Genomic DNA, 27,583 nt, shown 5'->3' on the forward strand with positions numbered 1-27,583 from the left:
GTGTCATGTTAGTGGGTTTCATGTCAAAGGGGGGGTCATTTGTCCTTGTAAAATTATACTATCTCGTTAAAATGTTGGCTAGGGGACAATTAGACTGAAGGCTTGCAAAAGTAAAATAAATATTCTAAAGAAGGCCGGGGGATGAGAAAGACCTGTTATGTACAATGCTGATCCGTCGTCAGCCACTACTTCAAGAGTCTCAGGATTAACTTCACTCCGTCTAAGTTCTTGTGTTTTGTTGCTGTTGATTCCCGAAGCTTTTGAATTGGTACGGTGTTTCCCTCTTTTTTTATTTCCCTTTTCTTCTTCTTTTCTTTCCTTTTTACACAAAACAAACTGGCCCAATCTCTATTCCAAACTCTTGGTCTGCACTTCCAATGTCCACAGGGGCAATATCGATGATTGGTAAGCGTGCCACGTTCTGTGTTTTGTACTCAAAAACAGTTTGGCCCACGTTCCCATTGCGTTTCTGGGTGAAGGGGAGAGAAACAGGAGAGAGACAAGAGTTCAAGGTTACTCATCAAATTCTCTATGTACCACGTTGATCCATTTGTTTCCAACAGGGGTCAAGAAGAAGGCCTGTGGGCGGGATCCGGCCCCTTATCCAGACTTATCCAAGGCAAACCCACCCACCCCATACATGAACATACATGAAGCTGCCTTCTACTGAATCAGACCCTTGGTCCATCAAAGTCAGTATTGTCTACTCAGACTAGCAGTGGCTCTCCAGGGTCTCAGGTAGAGGTATTTCACATCACCTACTTGCCTGGTTCCTTTAACTGGAGATGCCAGAAATTGAACCTGGGATCTTCTGCATGCCAAGCAGATGCTCTACCACTGAGCCACAGCCCCTCCCCTGGCCAATCTGGGCTGCCCCCTAAACTGTCGTAAATCTGGAACATGTAAACCTCAATGCCATGCCTTCTTGTTTCCTTCTCTACACTCCATGATAAATTCAGCTCTGCCACGGCAACAATGAAAAAAATCCTTACATTGCAGCTGTCGTGAAGGACGGTGTATCTAAAGCGGCTGTTTCCTTCTGCTTTGATCTCAAGGTCATTTGACCCCTTCAAAACCACGGCTTTCTTCAGGTTCTTGGCTTGGTCATCCATGTAGCCCACACTGTTCTTGCAATGGTAGGTGATATTCTGAGAGGCTTCTTTGGACAAAAGACGCAGGAACGTCATTTGCGTGACGGCAGTGTTGGGTGACTGACTATCACCGTAGACAAACTGCAACAGTGCAAAGAAGTATGAATTTACACGCCCTCTGTAGTTCCTTGTAATCATTCCAAAATGGCTCTTTCCTCACACTTACCTCTATCTTTGGCCTTTTATGCATGGGTTGTTTCCATCGTGATCACCCTCCCGGCTACTTGGGGTCTTTGTTTTCATTATGCCCGTCTTTCCCGACCTTTAGAAGTGACGTCGCTCTCTCCCCACATTTTCCCCATGTTTTCTGGATGCCGCCAGAAACAGCATCCAGAAAACGCGAGGAGAGACCAAAGTGATTTCTAAAGGTCAGAAAAGATATGCATAATGAAAATGAAGTCCCCAAGAAGTCGGGGGGTGATCGCCACAGTACCAACCTGTGCACAAAAGGCCTCAAAATCTTCAATAACCCACATTCATGGCAACAGGTGACATGAGTTTATGATGAAGTCTTGGTAGCATGTCAACTGTGTGTCCCCCACAGGTCTTTTATATCAATATTGGATGTACTCATGAGGTAAATTTTAATCCCCTTATTACTAAATATTTGACTGGGCAGACAAGACACAGGTGAAGGCCAAATAACGTGTTTTATTTAACAGGAAAAAATAGGTATTTGACAGAGTAAGCATTATATGTGGAATATTTCATCTCAAATGGGTAAAATGACTCTCATCTGTGACCCAGCTGTTACAACCTCCCCCCTCCCCTTAAGGGATTGAATACCAACTAAAGGACAGTAAATAAACACTGAGGTGAGATTATGGCTTCCTTTCACCTCAGGTAGGGAGATTTACGGGACCTGGTTCCTAAAAACAGGTCCCCTCAAAGGGGTTGGTTTCCCTTTTCACCTCACAGTCCCTGGTTCTCGGAAAATGCCCAGGTATATTGGGTGCTTCTGGCTTTGACCACCTAAAAATCACCTAAAAATAATATTTCTTCCCTCAGCCTACCCAAATCCTACTAAAAGCCAAATAAAACATTGGCCAAACTGACACCGTTATCCAGAGAATCTGAGGGAAGAAGGTTTTTTCCGCCCCCTTTTAAAACGGAGGCTGGCTCAGCCCCTCCCATCCGTTGGGGTTCCATGGGCTCTGATTGGCTGACAATCACATGACAATCACAAGGATTGGCCCAGAGTCCTGGAGGAGAAGAATGATGATATATTTCTTTACTATGTCCTTGGTTTTAATCCTACAAAGGTATCAAAACCTGTCAAAGTTGCTTCTTTTTTAGCAGCATCGTTTATCTTCAGTATAAAATAAAGACACATTATTGTTATAGATTGAATTAAAATCCAACATGGTACAGAATAATAATCAGGAATAAAATATCTTACTTTCTGTCTCATTGTCATTTAAAATGTCTACAGAATGATTTAAAGATTGTATCAGATTCATTACTTCCCACAAGTAATATTATTCTTTTAAGTTCCTGTTGAATCTTTCCAAACAATTATTTGTTGAAACTATAGCTCTCAACTACCCCACCTCCTGCTTGAGATGCAATGACCACACAAGTCCCTTAGGCACTAGGCCAAAACATATCTTGTTACTCAGTCTTTTAATTAAGGGGTTTTTATATTTTTCACTATTTTATGATCTGTTTCTGGTCTGAGGCCCATTCTACAGATATTGTTAGCATTATCAGCGGCTGTTTTCACTGGCTTGGTTTTAACTGTGTGGTTTTAATGGCTTGTTTGATAAATTAGGGTGTTTTTATAGTGTTATTGTGTGTTTTGTTTTTTGTTTTTTGCTTTTACTTGAGCAGACCTTGGGAGAGGCTGAGTCGAAATCTTCTAAATAAATAAATAATTAAAAAAAAACACAAAGCATAACAGTGAAGATGTACAGTTCATGTATTAATTGACATCTGGAGAATTACTGCTTTATAAATCTATGATCCACACAGCACACTGCATTAAAATCACATACAACGAACAACTGAATGGGTACTCAGGTTTGAACTGGCCATATGTTCCTTTCACAAACAGAATTTATTATGAAATGAAGGAAATGTCTAAAGGAAATCTTGACACGAAATGTAGTTACCTGTGAACCCCTGTTCATGTCCAGCCCATACCATATAGGCTTTAGTTCAGCCGACCGACTCGTCCACCATGTTTTGCGGGGGATACTAGCCGGGTTTGCAGAAATACATGTCTCTCCAGTTTCCATGTTGCAGAATACTTTGATGGCATCTTCCACACAACCTTGGTTAGGGTCAACCCAATATTCTCCTGCAACGAAAAAGTAAGATATTTGAGAGAAAGGAGACAATCCAGTTTGAATCTAGATTCAGCAGGTAGGATGTAATTATTACATAAGCTTGTTATCATTCAAGTTAAAAAAAAGGAGTAAACAGAGCAAAACTACACTGTGTGTGGGAGAACCATGGCCAAATCCCCTTAAATATTCTTGTCTTACGGACTACACCTCTGGTTTCCCTTTTTTTTGTGGACCACCATTACATACAGGCCATTCATGTTATTTATTTAAAACATTTATTGGCTGCCTCTCTTCCTTATGGAGCTCCAGGCAGCTTACAACATAGATAATGTACATAAAATAAAATACATAATTTGCGCGCTGGCAAATTCCCCACCACCACCAAAGCTCCCGCCGATGGCAAGGGAGGACCTGGCAACCCTATCCCCTGGGAAAACTTCCATGGCAAAACATGGCTTTGCACCCCGCTGTCCCTAGCACCAGTCTTCTACTCTAGTGCCTGCTCATGGATGCATTTTCAGCTTGAGCAATGACTAATCCTTTTTTTAAATACCTACCACTCTTTTTGGATGGATGGCACAGCCTCAGGTCATCACAAGTCCGTGCTGGGTGTTTCTTGGTGCCATCTGGACTACGCATCGTTTCAATTTGGCTACTAAGTGACTTCAGTGTAGCATGGACTCCCGGATCAGTTTTGTTGTTATCATCGAGGGCAGCTTCGTCTTCTGAGAATTCTGGCAGCGGGTCAGCAAGACCGTCATCATAATGCCCCAAAATGTCCCCAATGGCAGCTGTGAGGTGACCAGGGGGCCCTGGGGGCCCTGGCGGCCCCGTTTCCCCTGGGGGTCCCTAAAAATCCAAGCAGTAAGAGAAAGACTTTACACATGGTTGCACAATTACATATCTGGAACAAAAGCGTACAAAGAATGATATGCTCGAAACAATTATTACTATTCAATTATTACGTCACTATGTTACTACTAGTGGAAGGCGGCAGAGGAAATTGTGTGTTTGACGCTCCGTAACACAATAAATGTGTTTGCTGGATGGAGGAAAATGGCATTTTCATTTTAAGTTATGAGAAGATATCTGCTGAGTAAGATACTTTTTGGGCATAATCGTATGCAAGCTTAAGCCTCAGAGAACTCAGTCAGACTTGAACTGTTACCGCACTAGGTATTCCCAGCGATGTATTAAGAGTTTGAAACTGTTATAAAAAATACTGTTCGCACTTTGTTTGGCCCCTTTAGCTGTGAAGACGTCTTCCAACCATTTTTTAGCCGTGGCATCCAAAAACCCTTTTAAAGCGATGTTTTTTATAACATTTCCAAACGCTTGATACATTGCTGGGAATACCTAGTGTGGTAACTGCCTGGGTCTCCTCAAATGAAAGATCTCTTTTTTTAACAAAGCACACCAGAAGGCACACAAGTGGGGGCGGGGGAGACAAAGTGCAACCAATGAGCTCCTAGAAGGAAAATCTCAGGAGCTCTCTAAATCTACTGCTCTCACAAGGGGACGCAGGAAAAAGACTGATGGGAGAACTCCTCTCCTTGAAGTACTATCAACTTCCTGCCTCCAGGGATTATTGGAAAAGGAACCCGAGAGTCTCAGAGAGTCCTCCGCCCCCTTGATACAGAACAGGACATCAGGTTTACTTATTTATATTAAACATATAAACACAAAGCTCATTTTTCTGCCCCAGGCACTCGAAATGATTCGTAACAAATCTAAATGGAAAATACAGTCGAAAGGTTTAAAGCTATATCAACGCAAGACTTTCATTTACTATCTTTTATTTCTTTCAACCTAAAGCAGAGGCCATTTACGCAGGGTCGATTTTGATGCTCGCTCAAAGCTCCTTTTTTAAATCCGACCTTTAAAATGACTATTCATGGTCCCGATGCAAGAGGAGAAAATAAAAAAAATTCCCCCCCACACACTTGCCTGCTCCTTCGTTCCTTCATTTGCAGAGCCATTAGCAATGGTTGTTTGCATAGCTAAGCCGCAGCTAGGATTCTGCATGCTTCCTTCAGTGAATGCTTCAATGCAGGAGTGGAGCAAATGCAAAAGGTTGCATTAAAGGGGCTCTTAAGAAATGCAAAGCAGGTATGTGCTGGCTTCGTAGTGATGGCTGGAATGACGGTTCAGCATGAAGAAATCAAAAAAATATGTGGGCCACTTCAGCCTGGAACACGCTGCTAATTACCAAGCATAAATGGCCAGAGAGTCTTTTTATTCTCTGAAAGTCTTCCAAAGAGAGTTTCTAGTCCCCTATAATTTTAATGCATGAGAACATGCACAGTGATGTCCAATACCTAACTTCCCTGTATCACCATTTTGATGCTGTACAGAACATTGAAATCCCTCCAGCCCCACAGAAAATCCCCATTGTTTACCTCAGGCCCTGCTTCTCCTACAGTTCCTCTTACACCCGGAGGTCCAACTGGTCCAAGTGGTCCAAAATTTCCTTCTTTACCTGAAGGTCCAACGGGACCGGGAGGGCCCTGTATTGTGAGAGAATGTCCACATCGATAACAACAGTTTTTCTATTCTCAACCTTCCACAGAATGACCCTGATTGAGCTCTAAGACTTGTCGTGCATGATAGCTATCAGCTCCTACTAGGGTTGCCAAGTCAGGATCAGAGAATTCCTGGAGATGCGAGGGTAGATGCAACCCTCCAAAGCAGCCATTTTCTTCAGGGGAACTGATCTCTGTAATCTGGAGATCAGTTGTCAATCCAGGAGTTCTCCAAACCCACTTGCAGGATGGCAACCCTAACTCCAACTGAGGAAGGACATCCACATCTTGAGAAATCTTCCATTATAATTCAGCGTAACCTTGCTTAATGACAGTGCATGGAAATCCCATGCATTCTTACTCTGAAATCAACAAACACCATCTGCACAACAGCAAACGAAATTGTTTCCATATTTGTTTTCCATAGCTGGGATACTCACCCTAGGGCCAAATGGACCTGGAATCCCAGAACTGCCTGGCTCGCCAATAGGACCCTACACATGAAATGACACAGGTTTATTGGGGTTCAGCATCCTATTAACTCCACAAAAGGAAATACATTCATTTATCTGTGGAACATTATCTGTGGTACATTATCTGTGGAAATATATGAAATGTTCCAACATGTGCCCCAGGTATACATTCATTTATAAGTCTCAGAAAGAAGTCAATTTCTTTCATCTAACACAGTAGCAATATCTATCATCATGTAGATAATTAACACACACTTTAAAAAAAAACTATACACAGTCCCGTGAGTAAGATCACAGGAATGGAACATCACTGCCCTATATAAAGGAATCACTTTCGCTTGGAATTAAACCAAAAAGGAAAACGACTTTTGGTACTTTCACACTGCATTTATATTTAAGTTTTTAGCAGGGATTTATATACCATGCAGTTCCTCATAAGGGATGCAAAGAGGAATTATCTGAAAAGTGTGGCTACCTTACTACATTGCACATCATAACCTTCCAGTTTGCAAAAAAATCACCCACCACCTATTTGCTTGTAGTTCAAAGCAACTAAGCAGAAAATATTTGGTAAATTAGTACAGAAATGGTATTTTGGTCCTTCAGGCTGTTGATGAGGTGAAAAGGACTTGCGTTGGTGTGTTTGGACCGACTGGCTAGGACAGGGGTTCCCAATGTGGTGCCCCCAGGTGCCATGGTACCTGCCAATACCTTTCCTGGTGCCCACCAAGTGTTTTGAGAAAGTGGGCATGGCCAGGTGGGGCTTTTAGCCAGCTAGACTTCTGATTGCCCATTGGAGATTTCTTTGGCTGTGCAGATTTTTTTTAAAAAAAACGTTGTTTTGGCAGCAGCGGCCACCACAGCACAAAGATCTTCACTGTGTAGCTGAAGGTGAGATGCGGCAGCTATTTTGGGGGCTGGCTCTGCCTCCTGTGGTGGCCATTTTGGGGAAGCCATTTTGTGCCCGCCATGCTGTGTCAGAATCCCAAAGGCACTTGCCAGTACAAAAAGATTGGGGACCCCTGGGTTAGGAAAGATTTTACAGGCCAGTAGCTTCTGTCAGTTTATTTCCAAGGCTGGCCTTGCCATAATCCGGGAATTTCTTTTGGGAAAGGGGATTCTGAAAGATAAGCGCAGATAACACCCACAAGGGCTTCTCTCTTAATTTCGGTGGAGGGACTCTTCCATTGGAATGAATGGAGGCCAACAATTAAAGTATATAGGATGATAAGATGTAATTTATTGAAACGATACAATGAATTATAATGAATTAGAAAACAAATACAGAGGGAATTATATAGATATTAATTTGATAGAGGGGAGAGGGGAAGTCAGAAAAAGTCAATACTGATTAGGCTGATTAGTTCGAAATTGTTTTATTTTATGTAACTCTGAAGATGACAATATTGAAATTGTATGTGACTTAAAAAGAAAATAAAAAAAAATTTTTTTTGAAGGAATGAATGGAGGCCGTGGATGAGCAGAAGCACCCCTTATACTTAATGGTGCACGCATTAAGGTCTCTAAATAGGGTTGCCAGCTCTGGGTTGGGAAATACCTGGAGAATTTAGGGGTGGAGTCTGAGGAGGGCAGATTTTTTTGGGGGGAGGGACTTCAATGGGGTATAATGCCACAGAGGTCCACCTTCCAAAGTGGCCATTTTCTCCAGAGGAATTGATCTCTGTCGCCTGGAGATCAGTCATAATAGCAGATCTCCAGCCACTAACTGGAGGTTGAAGGAAAATAACAAGCACTGATGGCTACTGGAAACATCAATAAGACTTTTTATAATTCAGTCATAAAAATCAAACCTTATACAGTGAAACAGAAGCAAACAAAGTCCCGTGGTGAAAATAATTTTCGCCAGGTGAGGTCTCCCGGTTGCCAAGTTCCAGGTGAAGGCTGGAGATCCGTTCACTAGGGCAGCACTAGCGGCATGCAAAGCCGCAGATGAAACAGGTACCGCAGGCAAAGGTAGTTACAGATCGATATTGGCTGTATGTAGCCGAAGAATTTTGAGCCAAAACTTGATTTTAAAGTAAATTGTAACAAAAATTGGGGCTAAATTGCCCTTTACTTTGAGGAGAATTTCCTTAGAATATTTTAAGCCCGAAATAGGATTCCGGTATTTTCCTATTTCGCTGATGCTTTGTCCATCGGGCTTAAGGTGGCTTGAGCTAGTATATTTGACTCAAATGCCAGTGAATAATATCACATCTGTCATGAGGAAGGCTTGTAGCATTACTCTGTTATTATAGCACGAGGGATGATTTTTGAATTGTATAACTAACTGGAGGTTGGCAACCCTCTCTCAAAATCATGGGAAATGAGATGTTAATGGAATACGCAAATATAGACGCAACAAATTTAGAAAGAACAACTTACAGGAGGTCCAGGGAGACCTTGAAGGCCGGTGAAACCTCTGTGACCTTTCTGGCCTCTGTCACCTCGATCTCCATTGTCCCCTTTGTCTCCCTGAGGTCCTTGAGGGCCCTGCCAACAGGAAAAATCAAAGCCAACAATACAACCAGTGTTAAGCACATTTCCGTCTTGTTGATTTCAGGGCATTTTTACACATGAGAAGAAGAGTTGGTTTTTATACTGAATTTCACTACCACTTAAGGAAGAATCAAACCAGCTTACAATCACCTTCCCTTCCCCTCCCACATCAGACACCCTGTGAGGTGGGTGGGGCTGAGAGAGTGTGACTAGCCCAAGGTCACCCAGCTGGCTTCACATGTAGGAGTGGGGAAACCAACCCGGTTCACCAGATTAGCATCCACCACTCATGTGGAGGAGTGGGGAATCAAACCCGGTTCACCAGATTAGCGTCTCGTTAAGCAGAGATTTGTACAAACATAGTTATAAAAGAAACCACGGTGGCGAATTAAAAGAATTCATGCAGAACGTACAGGCAAACCACGTTTTCCGGCACGACCAGAAGGCCCCATTGGACCCCGAGATCCCTGAAAAGGAATGAAAAGTGGTTCTGTGAAACTTTATTGTTTTATTTTATTATTTAGTTGTTCAATTTCTATCCCGCCCTCAATCCCCAGTCAAGGCCAGGCTCAGGACAGGTAACAACAGAATTCAATAACACACATATAATAAAACCATAAAATACATTACGTCTACATTAATATTATTAAAAGACCAAGAAGAAGAAGGAGGATGAGGAAGAGGACAAGGACGAGGAGGAGGAGGAGAAGAGTGGGTTTTTATATGAAGACTTTCTCTACCATTTAAGGGAGAATCAAACCGGCTTACAATCACCTTCCCTTCCCCTCCCCACAACAGACACCCTGTGAGGTAGGTGGGGCTAAGAGAGTGTAACTAGCCCAAGATCACCGAGATGGCTTCATAGGTAGGAGTGGGGAAACCAACCCAGTTCACCAGATTAGCCTCCGCCGCTCATGTGGAGGAGTGGGGAATCAAACCCGGTTCTCCAGATCAGAGCTCACCGCTCCAAACCACCACTCTTAACCACTACACCACGCTGGCTCTTAGTTAATAAATATATCCAATACAACAAAATGGCGCTCATTCAGAGCATATCAGATACTATGAAGACCAATGGAGCACACAGCGTCCCCCACATAACCCAAAGAAGTAGGGGGATAGGTAGTAAGGCTAGTACAGATGACAAACTGTGGCTGCCCTCAATTGCAGGCCAAGTGGAGCAACTCCCGCTTGCTAGCGGGTCCCACAGGGCCCTGACGTTACTAGGAAGGGGGTTCCACCAGGCCGGGGCCAGGGCTGAGAAAGCCCTGGCCCTTGTCGAGGACAGCCACACACTCCTTGGGCCAGGGACCACCAAAGGTTGCTATCCGTAGAGAGCAATGCTCTTTGGGGGGGCGTGTACCGTAGGGTTGCCAGCTCAGGGTTAGAAAATACCTGGAGATTTTTGGGACAGAGCCTGAGGAGGGCGGGGTTTGGGGAGAAGAGGGACTTCAATGCCATAGAGTTCAGTTGCCAAAGTGGGCATTTTCTCCAGGTGATCTGATCTCTATTGGCTGGAGATCAGTTGTAATAGCAGATCTCCAGCTTGTACCTGGAGGTTGGCAACCCTAATTCTAGTAGATAACTCCAGGTTCTCCAAACAATTGATCCCAGTCACTTGTGAAGGAACTCAGCAGGTTTACTGACATATTATACAACTTGGCCCTAAAAGCCCTAACTGCAGCTACTCTGGGGGTGGTGGAAAACGCCGTCAAGTCACAGCTCACTTGTGATGACTGTGTAGGGCAGGGGGTGTCGAGCTTGTTACAAGGGCCAGATATGACATAAACGTCACTTGATTGGGCCAGGCCAGGCCTCGCAAGCCCAGATCAGGACTGGGGGATGGGGTGGCTGCCTTGGTTGACTCGCAGGCCGGATAAAAGCTCTCAAGGGGCCGGATCCAGCCCGCAGGCCATATGTTTGACACCCCTGCCATAGGGTTTTCAAGGCAGGATACGTTCAGAGGAGGTTTGCCATTGCCTGTCTCTGTGTAGCAACCCTTGACTTCCTTGGTGGTCTCCCATCCAAGTACTGATCAGGGCCGACCCTGCTTAGCATCCAAGATCTGACCAGATCAGTAGGGTTGCCAGCTCTGGGTTGGGAAATACCTGGAGGTTTTGGGGGCAGAGCCTGAGGAGGGCGGGGTTGGGGAGGGGACGGACTTCAATGCCATAGAGTCCAACTGCGAAAGCGGCCATTTTCTTCAGGTGAACTGATCTCCATCGGCTGGAGATCAGTTGTAATAGCAGGAGATAGCTGCCACCTGGAGGTTGGCAACCCTAGACCCCACCATGAGGCAGTTGGCCTCTCTTCCAAACATTAACTGTATCATCCTTTGTATGGTCTTTATCACAATAATAGGCAGAAAATCAAGAAGAAAAGTTGGTTTTTATACCTCGCTTTTTCTCTACCATTAAGGAGTCTCAAAGTGGCTTACAATTGCCTTCTAGGGTTGCCAACCTCCAGATACTAGCTGGATATCTGCTATTACAACTGATCTCCAAGCGATAGAGATCCGATCACCTGGAGAAAATGGCCACTTTGGCAATTGGACTCTATGGCATTGAAGTCCCTCCCCATCCCCACCCTCCTCTCGCTCTGCCCAAAAATCTTCCCGCAGGTGGCGAAGAGGGATCTGGCAACTCTATCTCCTTCCCTTCCCCTCCCCACAACAGACACCCTGTGAGGTAGGTGAAGCTGAGAGAGTTCGGAGAGAACTGTGATTAGCCCAAGGTCACCCAGCAGGGTTTCTGTGGAGAAGTGGGGAATCAAACCCAGTTCTCCAGATTAGAGTCTGTCGCTCTTAATCACTCTGCCATACTGGCTGTCCATCAAAGCTGTTTAATGCTTTTAAAAAAACAAGGAAATGGCTATACTTACTGGTTCACCTCTTTGTCCTGCATCACCTGGAACTCCAACTGGTCCTGGAGTTCCTGGAGCGCCTAAGGAACCAGGAAGGCCTGCCGGCCCTGGTTCTCCACGTTGACCCTGCGGTAAGTTTGATTCCAAATCTTTAAAAACTCATTTCAAGTTTTAAGATTAATTAGTACAACATACATATGAATTTATTAAAAGATTGTTTTTAACCCACAAGTGCCAGGACACTGGGTTAACTACTATGAGGAAGGAAGAAGAAGAGAAGAAGAGTTGGTTTTTATACCCCAATTTTCTCTACCTTTTAAAAATAGACTCAAACCAGCTTACAATTGCCTCCCCCCCAACAACAGACACCCTGTGAGGTAGGTGGGGCTGAGAGAGTTTGGAGATAACTGTGACTAGCCCAAAGTCCCCCAGCAGGCTTCATGTGGAGGAGTGAGGAATCAAACCCGGTTTTCCAGATTAGTGTCCACCGTTCTTAACCACTGTTCTTAACCATCATCTTCCCACTCCCTGAACTGTAGGACTACATGAGAAACAGTTTTAGGCCCAAGGAGAAAGGTGTGCCATGCATAAAAGCAGGCACTGGAGTTATCTAAATGATGAACTGCACCAACAGATTTTTTTTTGACGCAAATTCATCAGATGCTTACATCAGACATAGAAGATCAGTATCACTAGTTCTCCATGATGGGCTGCCCTCACACAGCAAAGAAAAATGACTGGAACTATCTTCTCCAACTGAGACTGACAGCTACGGCCACATCTTCCACGACATCCCAGATTGGGCAGGATGGAGTGAATCACAACCCCCTCATTTCCCATTCCCTTAAACAAGTCTGTACCCATCTCCCCCCCCCTTCCAGTTTTTTTGTCCTGGACTTTCTTCTCTGTTGTTCTTCAGCTTTGAAACAGGCCATCGGTTCAGACTGGGAGGTTTTCAGTGTGACTTTTGCCCCAAGACCAAGATATAAAGACACCAAAGAAGTTTACTGTACAGCAAGAAAATAGTTTATTAAATTGTCGGTGGTAATGCTGCATATTCTTACCTGTTCTCCAACAGCTCCGTCTCGTCCTGGAGTACCATCATTACCAGCAGGTCCCTGTATTTTGAGTGAAAGCATATATTGACTGCAGAATTGGATTTGCAAAGGGGTGTGACAACAGGTATATTATGTAAACATATACAACACTGCTAAAAAATTTCTATATTGTAATAACAAAGGTTGCCAGCTGCAGGTCGGGAAATTCCTGGAGATCTGGGGGTGGAGCCTGGGGAGGATGGGTCTTGGGGAAGGGAAGGACCTCAGTGGATTATAAGCCCATTCAGTCCACCCTCCGAAGCAGCCATTTTCTCCCGGGGAACTGATCTCTGTCATCTTGAGAGGAGCTGTAAATTCCAGGAGATCTCCAGGGCCCACCTGGAGGCCGGCAACCCGTTGTGTGGTCTAGGGGGAAAAAAGACACTTACTTCTGGGCCTGCTTCACCTGCGGGACCGTGAGCACCTGGAGGACCTACAGGCCCAGAAGGACCTTTGTCTCCCGGTGGACCTGTTGGACCTTGTTTTCCTGGTGTACCCTGGAATGATGAGAAATATCTCATCAGTATTTGCCATTCTTCTAAGCATCGATCCTCATCAGTGTGGAATTTAAAATACTTATCAGAGATAGCATTTGAAATATAAATGCAGAAGTGAATGTTGCGGTAAATAAAGAGGCATTGCAGGTACACAGTTTTCAGGTTCAACCAAAGATGATAGAGAAGCAACTGTACTCCTATCTGAAATACCAACACCAAAAATACTCACAGCTGGACCGGGCAGTCCGGGCATGCCCCTCTCTCCACGTTGACCTGGCATACCCACAATGCCTCTCTGACCAGTAGTTCCAGCTGGACCTGGGGGGCCATCTGGACCCTGGAATAGACAAGAAACCAAATGGATTTACTGGCAGCCCTAATAGCCCAGCCTAGCCTGATCTCATCAGAGCTCAGAAGCTAAGCAGGGTAGATACTTGGATGGGGTACCACCAAAGAAATCCAGGGCTGCTATGCATAGGGAGGCAATAGCAAACCACCTCTACTCATCTCATGCTTTCAAAACCCCATGAGGTGGAATTTCATGGGGTCGCCATGTGTTAGTTGCGACTGGTTGGCACACTTTACCTTTAGAAGAAGAAGAAGAGTTGCTTTTTATATGTCGGCTTTCTCTATCACTTAAGGGAGACTCAAACTGGCTTACAATCGCCATCCCTTCCCCTCCCCACAACAGACACCCTGCGAGGTAGGTGGGGCTGAGAGAGTGTGACTGACCCAAGGTCACCCAGCTGGCTTCGTGTGTAGGAGTGGGGAAACAAATCCAGTTCACCAGATTAGCCTCCGCCTCTCATGTGGAGGAGTGGGGAATCGAACCCAGTTCTCCAGATCAGAGTCCACTGCTCCAAACCACCGCTCTTAACCACTACACCATGCTGGCTCTTTAGATACTAGTAACAGTAATTCAGGCATACCTCCCTTTACTGCACCTCACAGAAATCATGTTTTTGAGCAAGTCTATCAGCTCCATTCTTCTAACAGCATGTGCTCACTCCATGTCTCTGTGTCCCATTTTAGTAATTCTCACAATATTTTAATTTTTTTATATTATTACAGTACTTTTTTTAGACATAATGCTATTGCACGCTTAATAGCCCCACAGTATAGTGTGAACGTAACTTTTATATGCACTGCAAAAAAATAAATTGTGTGGCTCGCTTTATTGCGGTGGTCTGGAACCGAACCTGCAATATCTCCGAGGTATGTTTGTACATGATTGTAAGTTCTAACTTCACCTGGCATGTATGGGTCATATTTTCCCTAAAGTTACAAAGTGCCACAATTTGGTATTGGGCTTTAAACACTTTTGACCTGGAAATAGGGCAGAATTAGATGGACAAGCAAAGAATTGCGATTGCATCGAAATGTCCGGTTTGAATAAGAAAATAAAAGACCTAACGTTTTAAGTCTTTTATGCAAAAAAATAAATCAGTGACCACAAACACAAAAGAGTATTGTGATGTCTTAAAGACCAATTGATTCTGGAATGAGCTTTTGTGGACTGGCCCACTTCATTCGATGCATGAAGTATGACATCAGTTAGCAGAAGAAGAGAAGAGAAGAGAAGAGAAGAGAAGAGAAGAGAAGAGAAGAGAAGAGAAGAGAAGAGAAGAGAAGAGAAGAGAAGAGGAGAGGAGAGGAGAGGAGATGGGGGAAATGTAAATAATAGGCTCAAACATGATGAAACTGGAGAGGTACCGGCTGTGATATTTCTGTGACATTTGCTCCATAGATGAAATCAAGACTTGCTATGAACCATTCTAAAAAAGCATTCCAGGAACAAAGGAGCCATTAGAGTGACAAAGTATGACACCCTCCTTTGGGGCTCGATCCCTGACAATTGTAAGCAAGGCTGCGAAAGGGAAGTTGGTATCTTATGGAAGGTGGAGACAGGAAGTGGGAGAAGCTTCAGCAAGAAAAGAAAAGCGGTGAGAGATGAAGCCAAAGACACCAAGTAAGGTCAGGAAGGAAAAACAGCTGCCACATTGTAGAAGGGAGGAGCTGATCTGGTAGTAGAGTCATGCAAGACTCCCGCTTGGCCATTAGATAATTTACAGGTTCCTAGAGATCTTTTCAATACCTCCTGCATATTATGTGGGTTTGTGACCCACCATATTGGTTGTAGGTCCTTGTCATGTTTATGGAAGATTAACAGTTGACTCTTCCAGTCAAATAAATACATTAGGGAAGAGAAGGTTTCACCCCATGGAGAAACACATTGCAAAGGTAACCCTTCCTCCCGCCTCCACATTACCGTTTGTCCATCGTCTCCTGGGTCTCCTTTATCTCCAGGAGTACCAGATGGCCCAGCTGGACCTCGGTCTCCTACACGGCCATGAGCACCAGGATCTCCCCGAACACCTGGAGGACCTTCTTTGCCTGGCTCCCCAATAGGCCCAGCTGGACCAGGAGCTCCCTAAAATGGAAGTCCTGATTAGATCAACCCATGAGTCAGTTACTGCAGCACAGCACTGAGAGCCCTGCCCTTAAATAGAAGTAAGTGCAAAGGAGGAACCATAAACTATAACCACACTACAGATTGAGTATCCCTTATCTGGAAATCTGATATCCAAAATACTCCCAAATCCAAAACCTTTTGAGTGCCCACAAAGGGTAATAAAATGGCATGTGTGCAGGCCAGTTGCACCAACGGCAGGTTCCCCACAATGCCCCACATGCACACAATTATCAAAAATATTGTATAAAATTACCTTCAGGCTATGTATATAAGGTGTATATAAAACATACACAAATTTAGTGTTTAGACTTGGGTCCCATCCCCAAGATATCTTATTACATATACGCAAATATTCCAAAATACAGAAAGATCTGAAATACAGAACACTTCTGGTCCCAAGCATTTCGGATAAGGGGTATTCAACCAGTATTATTAAAGTATGATAAACCACCTGCTTACGAGCTGTTTCTTTATGAAATATATAGCCATTTCAAAACTTTTGTAAACAGACTCAATCATCCACTGTTATTTTTTTAAGCAGGTAAAGAAACGTAATTTCCATTGCACAAATGTTTATTCTATGCTTGTAAATCAGAATTTATTTATGCATGTGTGAGTTGGTTACCTTCAACTTCCTGCCCTCCGCTACGAAGCATAAACCCTGGGGCAGAGTTTTGCCTTAGCCCTAAAGTGTCTTGTTCACCTTCAAGGGAAGAGTCCTGCAGAGAGCTACGAGAAGCAGGCCGCATCGGCTTTTTGAATTCAAAGGCCTCGTTCTTTTTGTTCCCCTCAGAGTCACAGGACTGAGAGGAACTGTGGTCCAGCACATCTTTGGAGCAGGGCTACATCCCAGCAGGGATACCGCAGAGCTTTCCCCTTAGCCCGTTTTAATTGCCTGCCCTCAGCACTAGTGAAAGGGAGATATTTGCGTATCCACTACTCTAAATGTCTGTGTTCCTGCCAATTGAACGCAGTCAAAACAGTGGAACACGTGTTGTTATATTCTCCATTTTAGAAGGACATCTGTTCCAGATATCTCACCTCTATCCAAGTTCCCAGGAAGATCTGAAAAATCTACACATACCTCGCTCCAATGAGACCACTTCTAAAGGGGCAAAATTCTGTGCTGAGACTTTCCCCATAAGGAAGCAGATATTCCAAATGTTTTAATAACCTTTACGTATAATTAATTACAGCACAATAAGGCTGTGAATTTTAATTCTGTACATTACTTTTACATTTGTACGTGAACTGTGCTGTTAAATTGTTGTTGACGGATCTCTTGATTGTAATAAATGTCGAATGAACTTCCCGTCCTCGTCAATCAAGCAAGATCCCATCAATGGCAAACCAACCTCCGGAGTAAGTACAAGATGATTTCCTGCACTAGGCCAAATTTTAATGATTACACTACTCCTAATCAAGGAGGAGAAATGTAACTCATGACCTTGGTTGTAATTTATCTTCTTAAAAATCCACCCCAGTTCTGAGATACAGCCTTAGGAGATGTTTCTAGTAAGCAATATAGTATTTGTTATTCCTTTCTTCCAAGGAGCTTGAAGTGACACAATTTTCTTTTTCCCCACCCTACGTATACCATTTTATCCTTACCCTGTGAAGCTGGGCTTGCCATATGCCTGTCCATGGTGGATAAATTCTTACCCTTGACCCCCAACTAAAATCATTAGAAAAAATGGCAGGAAAGTGACAATCTAGCAATCTCCCAAGTCTCTATGGTATTTACCATAGAGATTGGGGGAAATTCCTAGAGCGTCGCCCAGAAGTGATGTCACATCTTTCCCCAAACTCCCCTCTCCCCAGGCACTGCGTCCAAAATCTGCTGGCAGTGCTGGCAACCCTATGAGAGTTAGGTGCGAAATAGTAACTAAACCAGAGTCACTCAGTCAGCATCAGCAGGGATTTGAACCTGATCTCCACAGTCTGGATACAACTCTGTTTACTACCCCATATTGATATTGAAGCTACATTGTTTTATACTACATTGCTAGGCACCTTGAACACTTTTTGGGGTGCAGGAGGAGGTGGAATATAAATGCTTTAAAGCTCAGACTACTGATAATAAAATAACTGAATCTACAAAACTTTAGCTTTAATTCAGAATGTATGTTCCTTAATAAGTTTTTTTCTCAAATAAGCTTTCAACTTACAGTCGGCCCTGGGGGTCCAACTCTTCCAGCAGATCCAGGGAATCCTGTAGCACCCTGAAAAAATATACATGCACATAGAGTTTGGCAATGCTTTCCCATTGTATCATCAATCATGTAACCTAACCCATTTAATGATCAGGTGTGAAATGCAGATTTATGATAATCAAGAAATAAACCATGCAATCAGAATAAAGCTCAGAAGACAGTTTCAAGCGGATAGCAGTTCCAGGTAATATTTAAATCCTAGACAGGTATTCTACTTACTGGGGGACCTTTTGTACCTCGGCCACCTTTTAGTCCAGGTACCCCGGAAGGACCCTAAGCAGAAACGAGAAAGACAATCAAATAAGGAGAAATATTCAGTTAATGAAATTGATACTACACTTGATCTTAGCCGAAAAGGCCGAGAAAATGAAAGAGGTTTATATTTTAGTGAAGCTAACCACTTATCAAAAAAATAGTGATGCTAATAGTGTAAACCTGTTATGGACAAGAACCATTCAAAGAATGGAAATGTCCATTTTATAATAAGACATAGTTTCGGTTAAGCGAGAAGGGGCTACGGATGCAGGGTTGAAAACTATTTTATGTGACATGTGATTATGTGACTATTTGTTTTTAGTTTACGTATATATTTACTGTTGACTGTCCATTTTTATTAATAAAACGTTAAACTAAAAAAAGAAAGGAAGCTGAAGCTGGAGGGTGAGAGATTCAAAACAGATAAAAGGAAGTATTTCTTCACACAACGCATAGTTAAACTGTGGAACTCCCTGCTCCAGGATGTGGTGATGGCTGCCAACTTGGAAGGCTTTAAGAGGGAAGTGAACATGTTCATGGAGGAGAGGGGTATTCATGGATACTAGTAAAAATGGATCCTAGTCATGATGCATCCCTATTCTTTCCAGGATCAGAGGAGCATGTCTATTATTTTAGGGGTTGTGGAACACAGGCAGGATAAATGCTGCTGCAGTCATGTTGTTTGTGGGCTTCCTAGAGACACCTGGTTGGCCACTGGGTGAACAGACTGCTGGACTTGGTGGGCCTTGGTTTAGTCCAGCAGGGCTTTTCTTATGTTCTTATGTTTAAATTGATACAAACCAGTGTTTGTGTTATTTGATTTGATTTATACTTACCGGGGGCCCAGGGGAACCTGCAAGCCCCTGAGGTCCTGGGGATCCAGCATCTCCTTTCTGCCCCGGCTCCCCAGGTTCACCTTTCACACCTGGCTGACCATCAGGGCCCTGTTAGTTGCAAGACGCATCAAATTATGGATCATTAAAGATTTCGATTCCACCATTCGAAGGACAACTAATAAGCTCTTCAACGCGCTGTGTAAGCGACATCTTTAAGAAGCACTTCAACACAAGGCACGGAGCCAAAATGTGGCCAAACTTAGCGATTTCTTTATTTTGTTTTCACTTTTGGGACATGGTTCTTTGTGAATTAATCATACGAATTTCGTGGCCAAGGGATGGCCCAGCATGCTGCCCTTCGAGGCAAAGTATTCACAGAATGAAAAATGATGCCACATAAATCATTTTGAAAACCCGCTTCTTAGCACAACGTTGCTTTTTTCTGTGACCTGCTCTTGCCAAAACTTATGCTTTAAAAATCTTACAAAGCAGTTTAGTATGTTGTTATGAGATGAAAAAATAGAGTTTCCAACCTCCAGGTAGAGCCTGGAGATCCCCCAGAATCACAACTGATTTTCAGCCTACAGAAAATGGCAGCTTTGTAGGTAGGGTTGCCAGGTCCCTCTTCACCAAAGGTGGGAGGTTTTTAGGGCGGAACCTAAAAAGGACAGGGTTTGGGGGGGAAGGACTTCAATGCCATAGAGTCCAATTGCCAAAGTGGCTATGTTCTCCAAATGAACTAATCTCTATCGGCTGGAATTCACTCGTAAGAACAAGAGATCTCCAGCTAGTACCTGGAGGTTGACAACCCTACATCTTTGGAGACACGGTTGCCAGCACCGGGTTGGGAAATACCCAGAAATTTTGGGGTTGGAGCCTGAGGAGGGCGGGGTTTGGAGGGGGAGGGATTTCAATGCCACAGAGTCCAATTGCCAAAGCAGCCATTTTCTCCAAGTGAACTGATCTCTGGAGATTAGTTGTAATAGCAGGAGATCTCCAGCCATAGCCTGGAAGTTGGAAACTCTATTTGGAGGGTGGACTGCATGGCATTATATCCCGCTGAGGTCCTGCCCCTTCCCAAGCCCTGCCCCTCCCAGGTTCCACCCCAAATTGCCAGGGATTTCCCAACCCCGGAGTGGGCAACCCTAAAAACATTATGTAACGAGAGGTATTGATTGAAAGAAATGCATGCGAAGGAACAAGATTCACCTACCGGAGGACCAGCAAAACCAACTGGGCCAGTCGGGCCATTTTCACCACGGGAACCCTGAAGAAGAAATTTAGGGAAAGAAAGGTGTCTGTTTTTCTATGAAACGATAATTAAAACTTGCTTCCAAGGATACATCTCCATTTTTTTTATTTTCCAAAAAAGAAGGATGAACATAAAATAAAGGATGAGCGGGATGGGGGTTACAGTGACATCTCTGTACTTTATTATCATGAGCAAAACAGAAATGAACCAAGGAACTTTCAGTTCGAAATAACGTTAAGAAATATGCCGACTTTCTCTACCACTTAAGGAAGAATCAATCCAGCTTACAATCGCCTTCCCTTCCCCTCCCTACAATAGACACCCTGTGAGGTAGGCTAGGCTGAGAGAGTTCTGAGAGAACTATGACTAGCCCAAGGTCATCCAGCTGGCTTCATGTGTAGGAGTGGGGAAACCAACTCAGTTCACCAGATTAGAGTGTGTCGCTCATGTGGAGGAGTGGGGAATCAAACCCAGTTCTCCAGGTTAGAGTCCACCGTTCATGTGGAAGAGTGGGGAATCAAACCCGGTTCACCAGATTAGAGTCCGCCGCTCTTAACCACTATGCAACGTGGACTCTCGTAATAATAGAAAGTGACTAATCAGACTGCTAATAATAAATAACTAGAATAGTCAAAAGCAGCCTGAACGGCCCTGACTAGATCGATCTTATCAGAGCTTGGAAGCTAAGCAGGGTCAGCCATGGTTAGTATTTGGATGGGAGACCAACACGGAAGACAGGGGTTGCTATGCAAAGGAGGACAATGACAAACCACCTCTGCTCAGCTCTTGCCTTGAAAACCCCATGAGGTGGAACTTCACGGGGTCACCATGGTTGCAACTTGAGTTGAGTTGGTTGCAACTTGAGCTGAGTTGGCTGCAACTTGACAGCGCATTTTATCTTTAGAAGCAAGGTAGATAAGGTAGGATAGATGATGGATGAAAGGAAAGTGGACACAGTGGAAAACAAACACCTCGTGTGTTAGAAAACAAATTACGTTGTAGTTAGAAAATTAATGGGATGATCTACTTACAGGAGTTCCACGAGAACCTGGAGGACCAACTAATCCCCGAGGACCTGGTTCACCCTTCCAAAAAAAAAGTTTACAAAAAGTTATTGTATCCAGTTCTGAAAGTATCAGAGGCAATTTAATGGCAATATTCAAAATCTTTTTACCTTTTCACCAGCAGGGCCTGCAGGGCCGACGGGACCTAATGGACCTGGGAGACCCTATTCAATAACAACAAGTATCAGTAAGAGAAGGGTACTTTGCACAAAGATTTATGTGTGAGGAGGGAGGTATTCCATTTGGCTCCACCTCCTCAGGCAGCCCTTTTGGGTATGGCTCTGCCTCCTGTGGCAGCCATTTGGGGGTAATGCTCCCCACCCTCTAAAAATTCCAAACATGCCCACATGCTCAAAAAGGCTGGGGACCCCTGCCCTACAGTAAAGAGCCAATTCTAACTTTCCTGCACTTTTGTGTCTTCAGGGAGGAACCATCTGGAAACAACTACCTGCACTGTAGGAGACCATGGGACTTGAGACCTCCCAGCGTACTGGGATTGGCCCTACTTGCCATTTTGTGACCAGATGCACTGCTCCCAATGCAACCATTTTGTGGTGGTGCCCACCACCTGTTCTCAAAATTCAAAACATCACCACAGGCTCAGCAAAAAAGGAGACCCCTGGTGTAGATAATTTAACCTTTAAAATAAACTCCCCCTACAGCATGAAGTGAAGAGCCCCCCCTACAGCATGAACTCCCCCTACAGCATGAAGTGCCGAGTGGTAAGCTGCACTACTGCAGTCCAAGCTCTGCTCACAACCTGAGTTCGATCCCAATGGAAAGTTGGTTTCAGGTAGCCGGCTCAAGGTCGACTCAACCTTCCATCCTTCCAAGGTCGGTAAAATGAGCACCCAGCTTGCTGGGGCTAAAGGGAAGATGACTGGGGAAGGCACTGGCAAACCACCCCATAAAACAAAGTCTGCCTAGAAAACGTCAGGATGTGACGTCACCCCATGGGTCAGGAATGACCCGGTGCTTGCACAGGGGACCTTTACTTTTTATAGTATGAAGAGGCCAGAAATGTTCATCTCAAATTGGTCCCACAAATCGACTCCAATTTCATAAGAGTTTTTCAGTGCCATGTCTCCATATGCAAATATGCAGGATTCATTTCTGGTAACTATAGTTTCTTGAGCATTTCAGTAACCAAAAAAAAAGGATTGTCAAGGGTATTGTGGGGAAACTTTTAATAAGGGAAACAATAAATTCACTCACTCTTGCACCATCGTTACCAGCCGTACCTTCAGATCCCTTTTCTCCTAGGCTGCCCTAGAGGAAGTATAAGAAAAACTGAAGCTGCTTGTAAACAGAGAGAGGGGTCACTGAGAGAAAGACAACTGTTCTTAAGACTTGAAGCAGAAATCATTGAAGAGACATACCCTGTCTCCTTTGGGTCCAGGCGTGCCAGCAATACCTCTTTCTCCAGGCATCCCTTGAAGACCTGGTGGTCCTTGATCTCCAGGAGTTCCAGAGGGACCTGGATTGCCCTGTCAGGAAAAAGAAAAAGAAATTGTGGCTTCTTCAGTTACAAAACAGAAATTAAGAGAGCTTCTGATCAAAACGCGTATTTTAATGGGACCACTTTTTGTTTTGTCATCTTCTTCTGCTGAAGATCTGGATGCTCATAATTTGTTTCAAGCATAGATCTCGTCACGGGCCTCGTTTGCATTCTGAGGTACACTCAACACATTTCGCCTACATCTGGTTCTATTATATTCCCGCACAATTTATGATCTGCTGTTGAATTGTTGTGGGGGAAACTTGCCTGACTGTAGGGTTGCCCAGTTGCTGGGACTGGCAGGCAATTGCCCGCCAATCCAACAGGCTGTTCGGAGTGGTGGCTGCATGCGCAGCTGTATGTGACGTGCTTACATCACTGTTGGGTTTACTCCCGGAAGTGCCGCATTGCGACGGGATGCTTTACCATGGGGGTTTGAGTGGTAAAGCATCCTGTTGCGATGTGTCGCTTCCAGGAGTAAACCCAGCAGTGACGTAAACATGCCGCGTGTGGCCACCCAATCCCGCCCCCCAAACCTCCCACCAGTGCAGTGGGAGGACCTGGCAACCCTACCTGTGTGCTCCATAAACAGGAATGAAGAAGGGTGACCAACCTCCAGGTGAGGCCTACAGTTCTCCCAGAATTGCAACTGATCTAACCCTGACTACAAAAATGAGTTCTCCTGGAAGAAATGGCAGTTTTAGAAGACTAACTCTAGAGCAGCACATTCCTGTTGAGCTCCTGTCCCCTCCCCAACTCTACCCTCAAATCTCCAGGAATTTCCAAAGCTGGAATTGGCAACCCTAGATTGAGGTGGGTTTCTTGCACTCCTCACAGGCTGCAATACACGGTCGGCAGATTGTATTTGGCTGTGTGGGATAATAATTGTTCAGACCTGATCTTGTCATAAAATCTATACAAATGTGTGACTAGAGCTTTGGTCTCGTATATAAGCTAGCAACCCTAGGCAACAGACTAATTCAGGGCAATGATATGAACAAAACGAACCCTTAATTAAATTAAGCAAGCCATTAATTATAAGTTTGTGTCCTGGACTGGCTCAGTTACTTACTGAAATTTGATAAGTTTACCATATATGACTGACCTTCATGATTTTTATAGAATATATGAAATGCATCTTGTCCTCTTCCTTGCTGGTTCAGCCTTCAGTCGTTTTGACTAGATGAACGCTCCCCCAAATTAATATTTCATACATAGTTTGTGAGACTGTGTGCATAAATCTTACCTTGGGACCATCCGGGCCCTGCCCACCAGCCATGCCCTTTTCCCCCAGAAGACCAGGCGCCCCTGGGTTGCCTCTTTCTCCCGGATGGCCACGTTCACCCTGCAAAGAAATGAACTGGAAGTCATCTAGAGAGTTCGGAGAAGGTGCTAACAGAAAAGTTCACACTTATTACAGTGGGATAAGCCAAACATGGATGTATGATGATGATGATGATGATGATGATGATGATGATGAAGAGGAAAAAGAAGAATCGGCTTACAATCCCCTTCCCTTCCCCTCCCATCAGACAGCTTATGAGGTAGGTGGGGCTGAGAGAGTTATGAGAGAACAGTGAATAACCCAAGGTACCCAGCTGGCTTCATGTGGAGGAGTGGGGAAACCATCCTCCAGATGCTGGGGATTGAACCTGGGACCTTCTGCATGATAAGCAGATGCTCTACCACTGAGCCACAGCCCCTTCCCTATACTTCCATTGCTAAAGCCATGCAGAAAATAGCTGACTGTGGAGCCACCTGGAGACTGTATATAGCTCACTCTGAGCTCCATGGGGAAGTATGGCTTGGCAATGTAAGATCATACAAACAAATAACTAGAGGACAAACTGAAACATGATGTGCTCCAAGATCACAGAATGAACACAATTGTAATTGAATGAGAGAGAAAAATCAAAGATTCAAAATATTCTGCATGAGTAGTTTGGCATTCTCCAAAACACAGTTTTCAAAGTGGCAAAAACGTGGGATGGGGGGGTTCCTTTCATGATACACTGGAAAAGGAAAACAGTATCTATGACTGAACAAAGCAGAGAAATTCAGATTGCAATGTTGGAAGCTTGTCGTTTTGGGTTGTTTTTTTTTAATGTTTCTGCACTGTAGCATTTAAATACAGGGTTGTGTGTGTTCCATCTTTAGATATAAAAAATAGCCTGGAAGATTGCTATGAAATGAGAGCAGGTAGTTGTAAATTCCCTACATTGTGCAGGGGGTTGGACTAGATGACCCTATGGTCCCTGTCAACTCTATGATTCCATGAAATGCTAGAAGTGAAAGACAAAACTTACCCTTGGTCCTAAGGGACCCTGGGATCCAGGATCTCCAGGAACACCCTGTGAGGGGGGAAATAGGAAATCGTTACCAACAACATGCACTGTCACCTAAAAATCCAGGCAAACTCTCCCCTACTTGTCATCTTTATTAGGCTGACTATTAGTCATTGCTTTGGTGAAGTTGCATGCACGTGCAAACAAACACTACAAGTACTTGAAGGGCTATCATATAGAGGAGGGTGTCGAGTTGTTTTCTGTTGCCCAAGAAAGTCGGACCAGAACCAACGAGTTGACATTAAGTCAAACGAGTTTCCATCTAGACATTAGGAAGAATTTTCTAACAGTTAGAGCGGTTCCTCAGTGATCCGGTGGCAAGGCCCAGTGTAACTGGTTCCACCCACATGACGGCAGTCCTTTAGTCATCTCAACGGAAGCTCTAGGACGGCATGTCAAACTCAATTGTTACAAGGGCCGGATATGACATAAATGTCACTTGGTCAGGCCAGGCCATGCTGGCAAAACTCTTTGGGGGAAAAGTAATGGTTGGTATGTGTCGCCATGTTCTTTGTAAACAAGGGAGATATTACAATAATACACATGGGAGATATTACAATAATACACAAGTAGAATGACAACAGAGGCAAACACAAACTGTGAAGCCCGAGTCAAGAAGTGTTTACCTGATCACCTGGCTTCCCTCCTTCCCCCGGAGGACCTGGAGGCCCAGGTAAGCCCTGGAAAACAGAATTCAAAATTAAAAACAATGTAGTACAATCCAAAACAGTAAACTCATCCGATAAGGACACTGTCCAACAAACAACCCAAAAACAATCCAACAGGATCAATCTGGAAAGGCCTTGTAGAACACTAATGAAAACGTTTTGCTGGGACTCTTAAAAAAAACAGCCAGGCAGGGAGACTTTTGCATGTCCCTCACCAGCTCTGGGTTGGTAAATACCTGGAGATTTTGGAGGTCGAGCCTGAACAGGGTTGGGTTTAGTGCGGGGAGGCACTTCAATGTGTTATATTGCCATAGAGTCCACCTTCCAAAGCTGCCATTTTCTCCAGGTGAACTGATCTCTGTTGCCTGGAGGTCAGTTGTAATAGCGGGAGATCTCCAGCCGCCACCTGGAGGTTGGCAACCCAACTTAGGAGACTAATCCAGAGGGATGAGCCTCCACAGAAAAGCCCCTCAGAAAATGTTTGTACCTGCCTTGGGAGAGTCCAACTAACACATACTGATGGACAACCTAAGCTGACGCAGAGTTCGTGGTGGGACAAGAGATACTTTAAGTTGCCAGTCCACTGGTGGGGGCAGCAGATCCCCAGCTCCCATTTTTCAAAAGGCAGAGGGAGATAAATAATATTAAAAATGGCTGTCAGGCTTATGGTATGACATCACGCCTCTCTAGGAATCGCTGGAAACTCTATGGTAAACTTTATGGTATCAATTCCTAGAAAGGCATGCCAGGACTTTTCTGACAGTAGCATCATGCTGTTGCCAATGACCACTCCCCATGCCCCCCCCCAATCTATGGAAGCCACAGGTCACAAAGGGGTGAATGATCACATCTCTGGTATTCCTTCATAGTACCAAACATCATGTGGTACTTCAACCTCAGCAGAAGTTACTTACATGCTTGCAACAAACAGGCAAATTGCATGGGGCCCTTAACTCAGAAGGATGCTGTAACTATGTTGTGGAAGGTAATAAACCCTATTTACTATTAGGTGACAGAACTTACCAGCCGCTTCCATTTTTGACCAAGTGTATTTTTATAATAAGGCTACAAATTTAAGTTTAATGGGTTTTTAATGTTTAAATGATTGATCACTGAGTACCAATCTTAATCTTTTTTGGGGGGGGGGAAGGGGATGAACCTCGGCTATTTAGTGGGTAATAAAAAAGAAACAAATTATTTTCCCCCTTATCTGAATGCAGCTTTTGTTCATTAAATTGTAAATTATTACACAGATCCTTCAATATCTCATTGAAGTTTGGGTTAATATGCAGACCTGTTTAAATAAGAGCCAATTAAATTGATTAACTAGTTAAACAGTACAATCTAGAAAACCTTTTACATGGTTGGCAGCTCTATTTTATTTAGCAGAAAAAATATGGATGTTGTTAAAGTTGCAATTGATCGTGTCTTACCTGAGCCATCTGAAATGCAAATTAAACTACTCACGAACGAAAGAGGTATATTTGTCTAAGAAATGTGGTTATCAGAGGGGGAAACTCATGGAAGATGGCTGATTAGGATCCATGAAAGATTTCTGGTCTCAGAGGTCCTTCCCCTCAAAAAAGCTGC

General features: G+C 44.1%; 1 protein-coding gene across 1 annotated transcript in view; it reads right to left on the reverse strand.

Annotated features, from left to right (window-relative positions):
• Positions 1–309: 309 nt before the first annotated feature.
• Positions 310–27,583, reverse strand: part of COL5A2 (collagen type V alpha 2 chain) — a 145,959-nt gene continuing 118,685 nt past the window's right edge. The window contains exons 31-54 of the mRNA XM_056861227.1: positions 25,952–26,005; positions 25,287–25,331; positions 24,227–24,325; positions 22,862–22,969; positions 22,698–22,751; positions 21,593–21,646; positions 21,450–21,503; positions 20,380–20,433; positions 19,167–19,274; positions 18,295–18,348; positions 18,031–18,084; positions 15,659–15,820; positions 13,619–13,726; positions 13,282–13,389; positions 12,860–12,913; positions 11,814–11,921; positions 9,347–9,400; positions 8,820–8,927; positions 6,402–6,455; positions 5,839–5,946; positions 3,997–4,288; positions 3,263–3,450; positions 993–1,232; positions 310–469 (exon numbers count right to left, since the gene is read on the reverse strand). Of these exons, the coding sequence (XP_056717205.1) occupies positions 323–469; positions 993–1,232; positions 3,263–3,450; positions 3,997–4,288; positions 5,839–5,946; positions 6,402–6,455; positions 8,820–8,927; positions 9,347–9,400; positions 11,814–11,921; positions 12,860–12,913; positions 13,282–13,389; positions 13,619–13,726; positions 15,659–15,820; positions 18,031–18,084; positions 18,295–18,348; positions 19,167–19,274; positions 20,380–20,433; positions 21,450–21,503; positions 21,593–21,646; positions 22,698–22,751; positions 22,862–22,969; positions 24,227–24,325; positions 25,287–25,331; positions 25,952–26,005 (2,469 nt within the window). The 3' untranslated portion in view covers positions 310–322. The remainder of the gene's footprint in view (positions 470–992; positions 1,233–3,262; positions 3,451–3,996; positions 4,289–5,838; positions 5,947–6,401; positions 6,456–8,819; positions 8,928–9,346; positions 9,401–11,813; positions 11,922–12,859; positions 12,914–13,281; positions 13,390–13,618; positions 13,727–15,658; positions 15,821–18,030; positions 18,085–18,294; positions 18,349–19,166; positions 19,275–20,379; positions 20,434–21,449; positions 21,504–21,592; positions 21,647–22,697; positions 22,752–22,861; positions 22,970–24,226; positions 24,326–25,286; positions 25,332–25,951; positions 26,006–27,583) is intronic.

Source organism: Euleptes europaea, chromosome 15 (assembly GCF_029931775.1).
Source record: "Euleptes europaea isolate rEulEur1 chromosome 15, rEulEur1.hap1, whole genome shotgun sequence".
NCBI classification, from domain to species: domain Eukaryota; kingdom Metazoa; phylum Chordata; class Lepidosauria; order Squamata; family Sphaerodactylidae; genus Euleptes; species Euleptes europaea.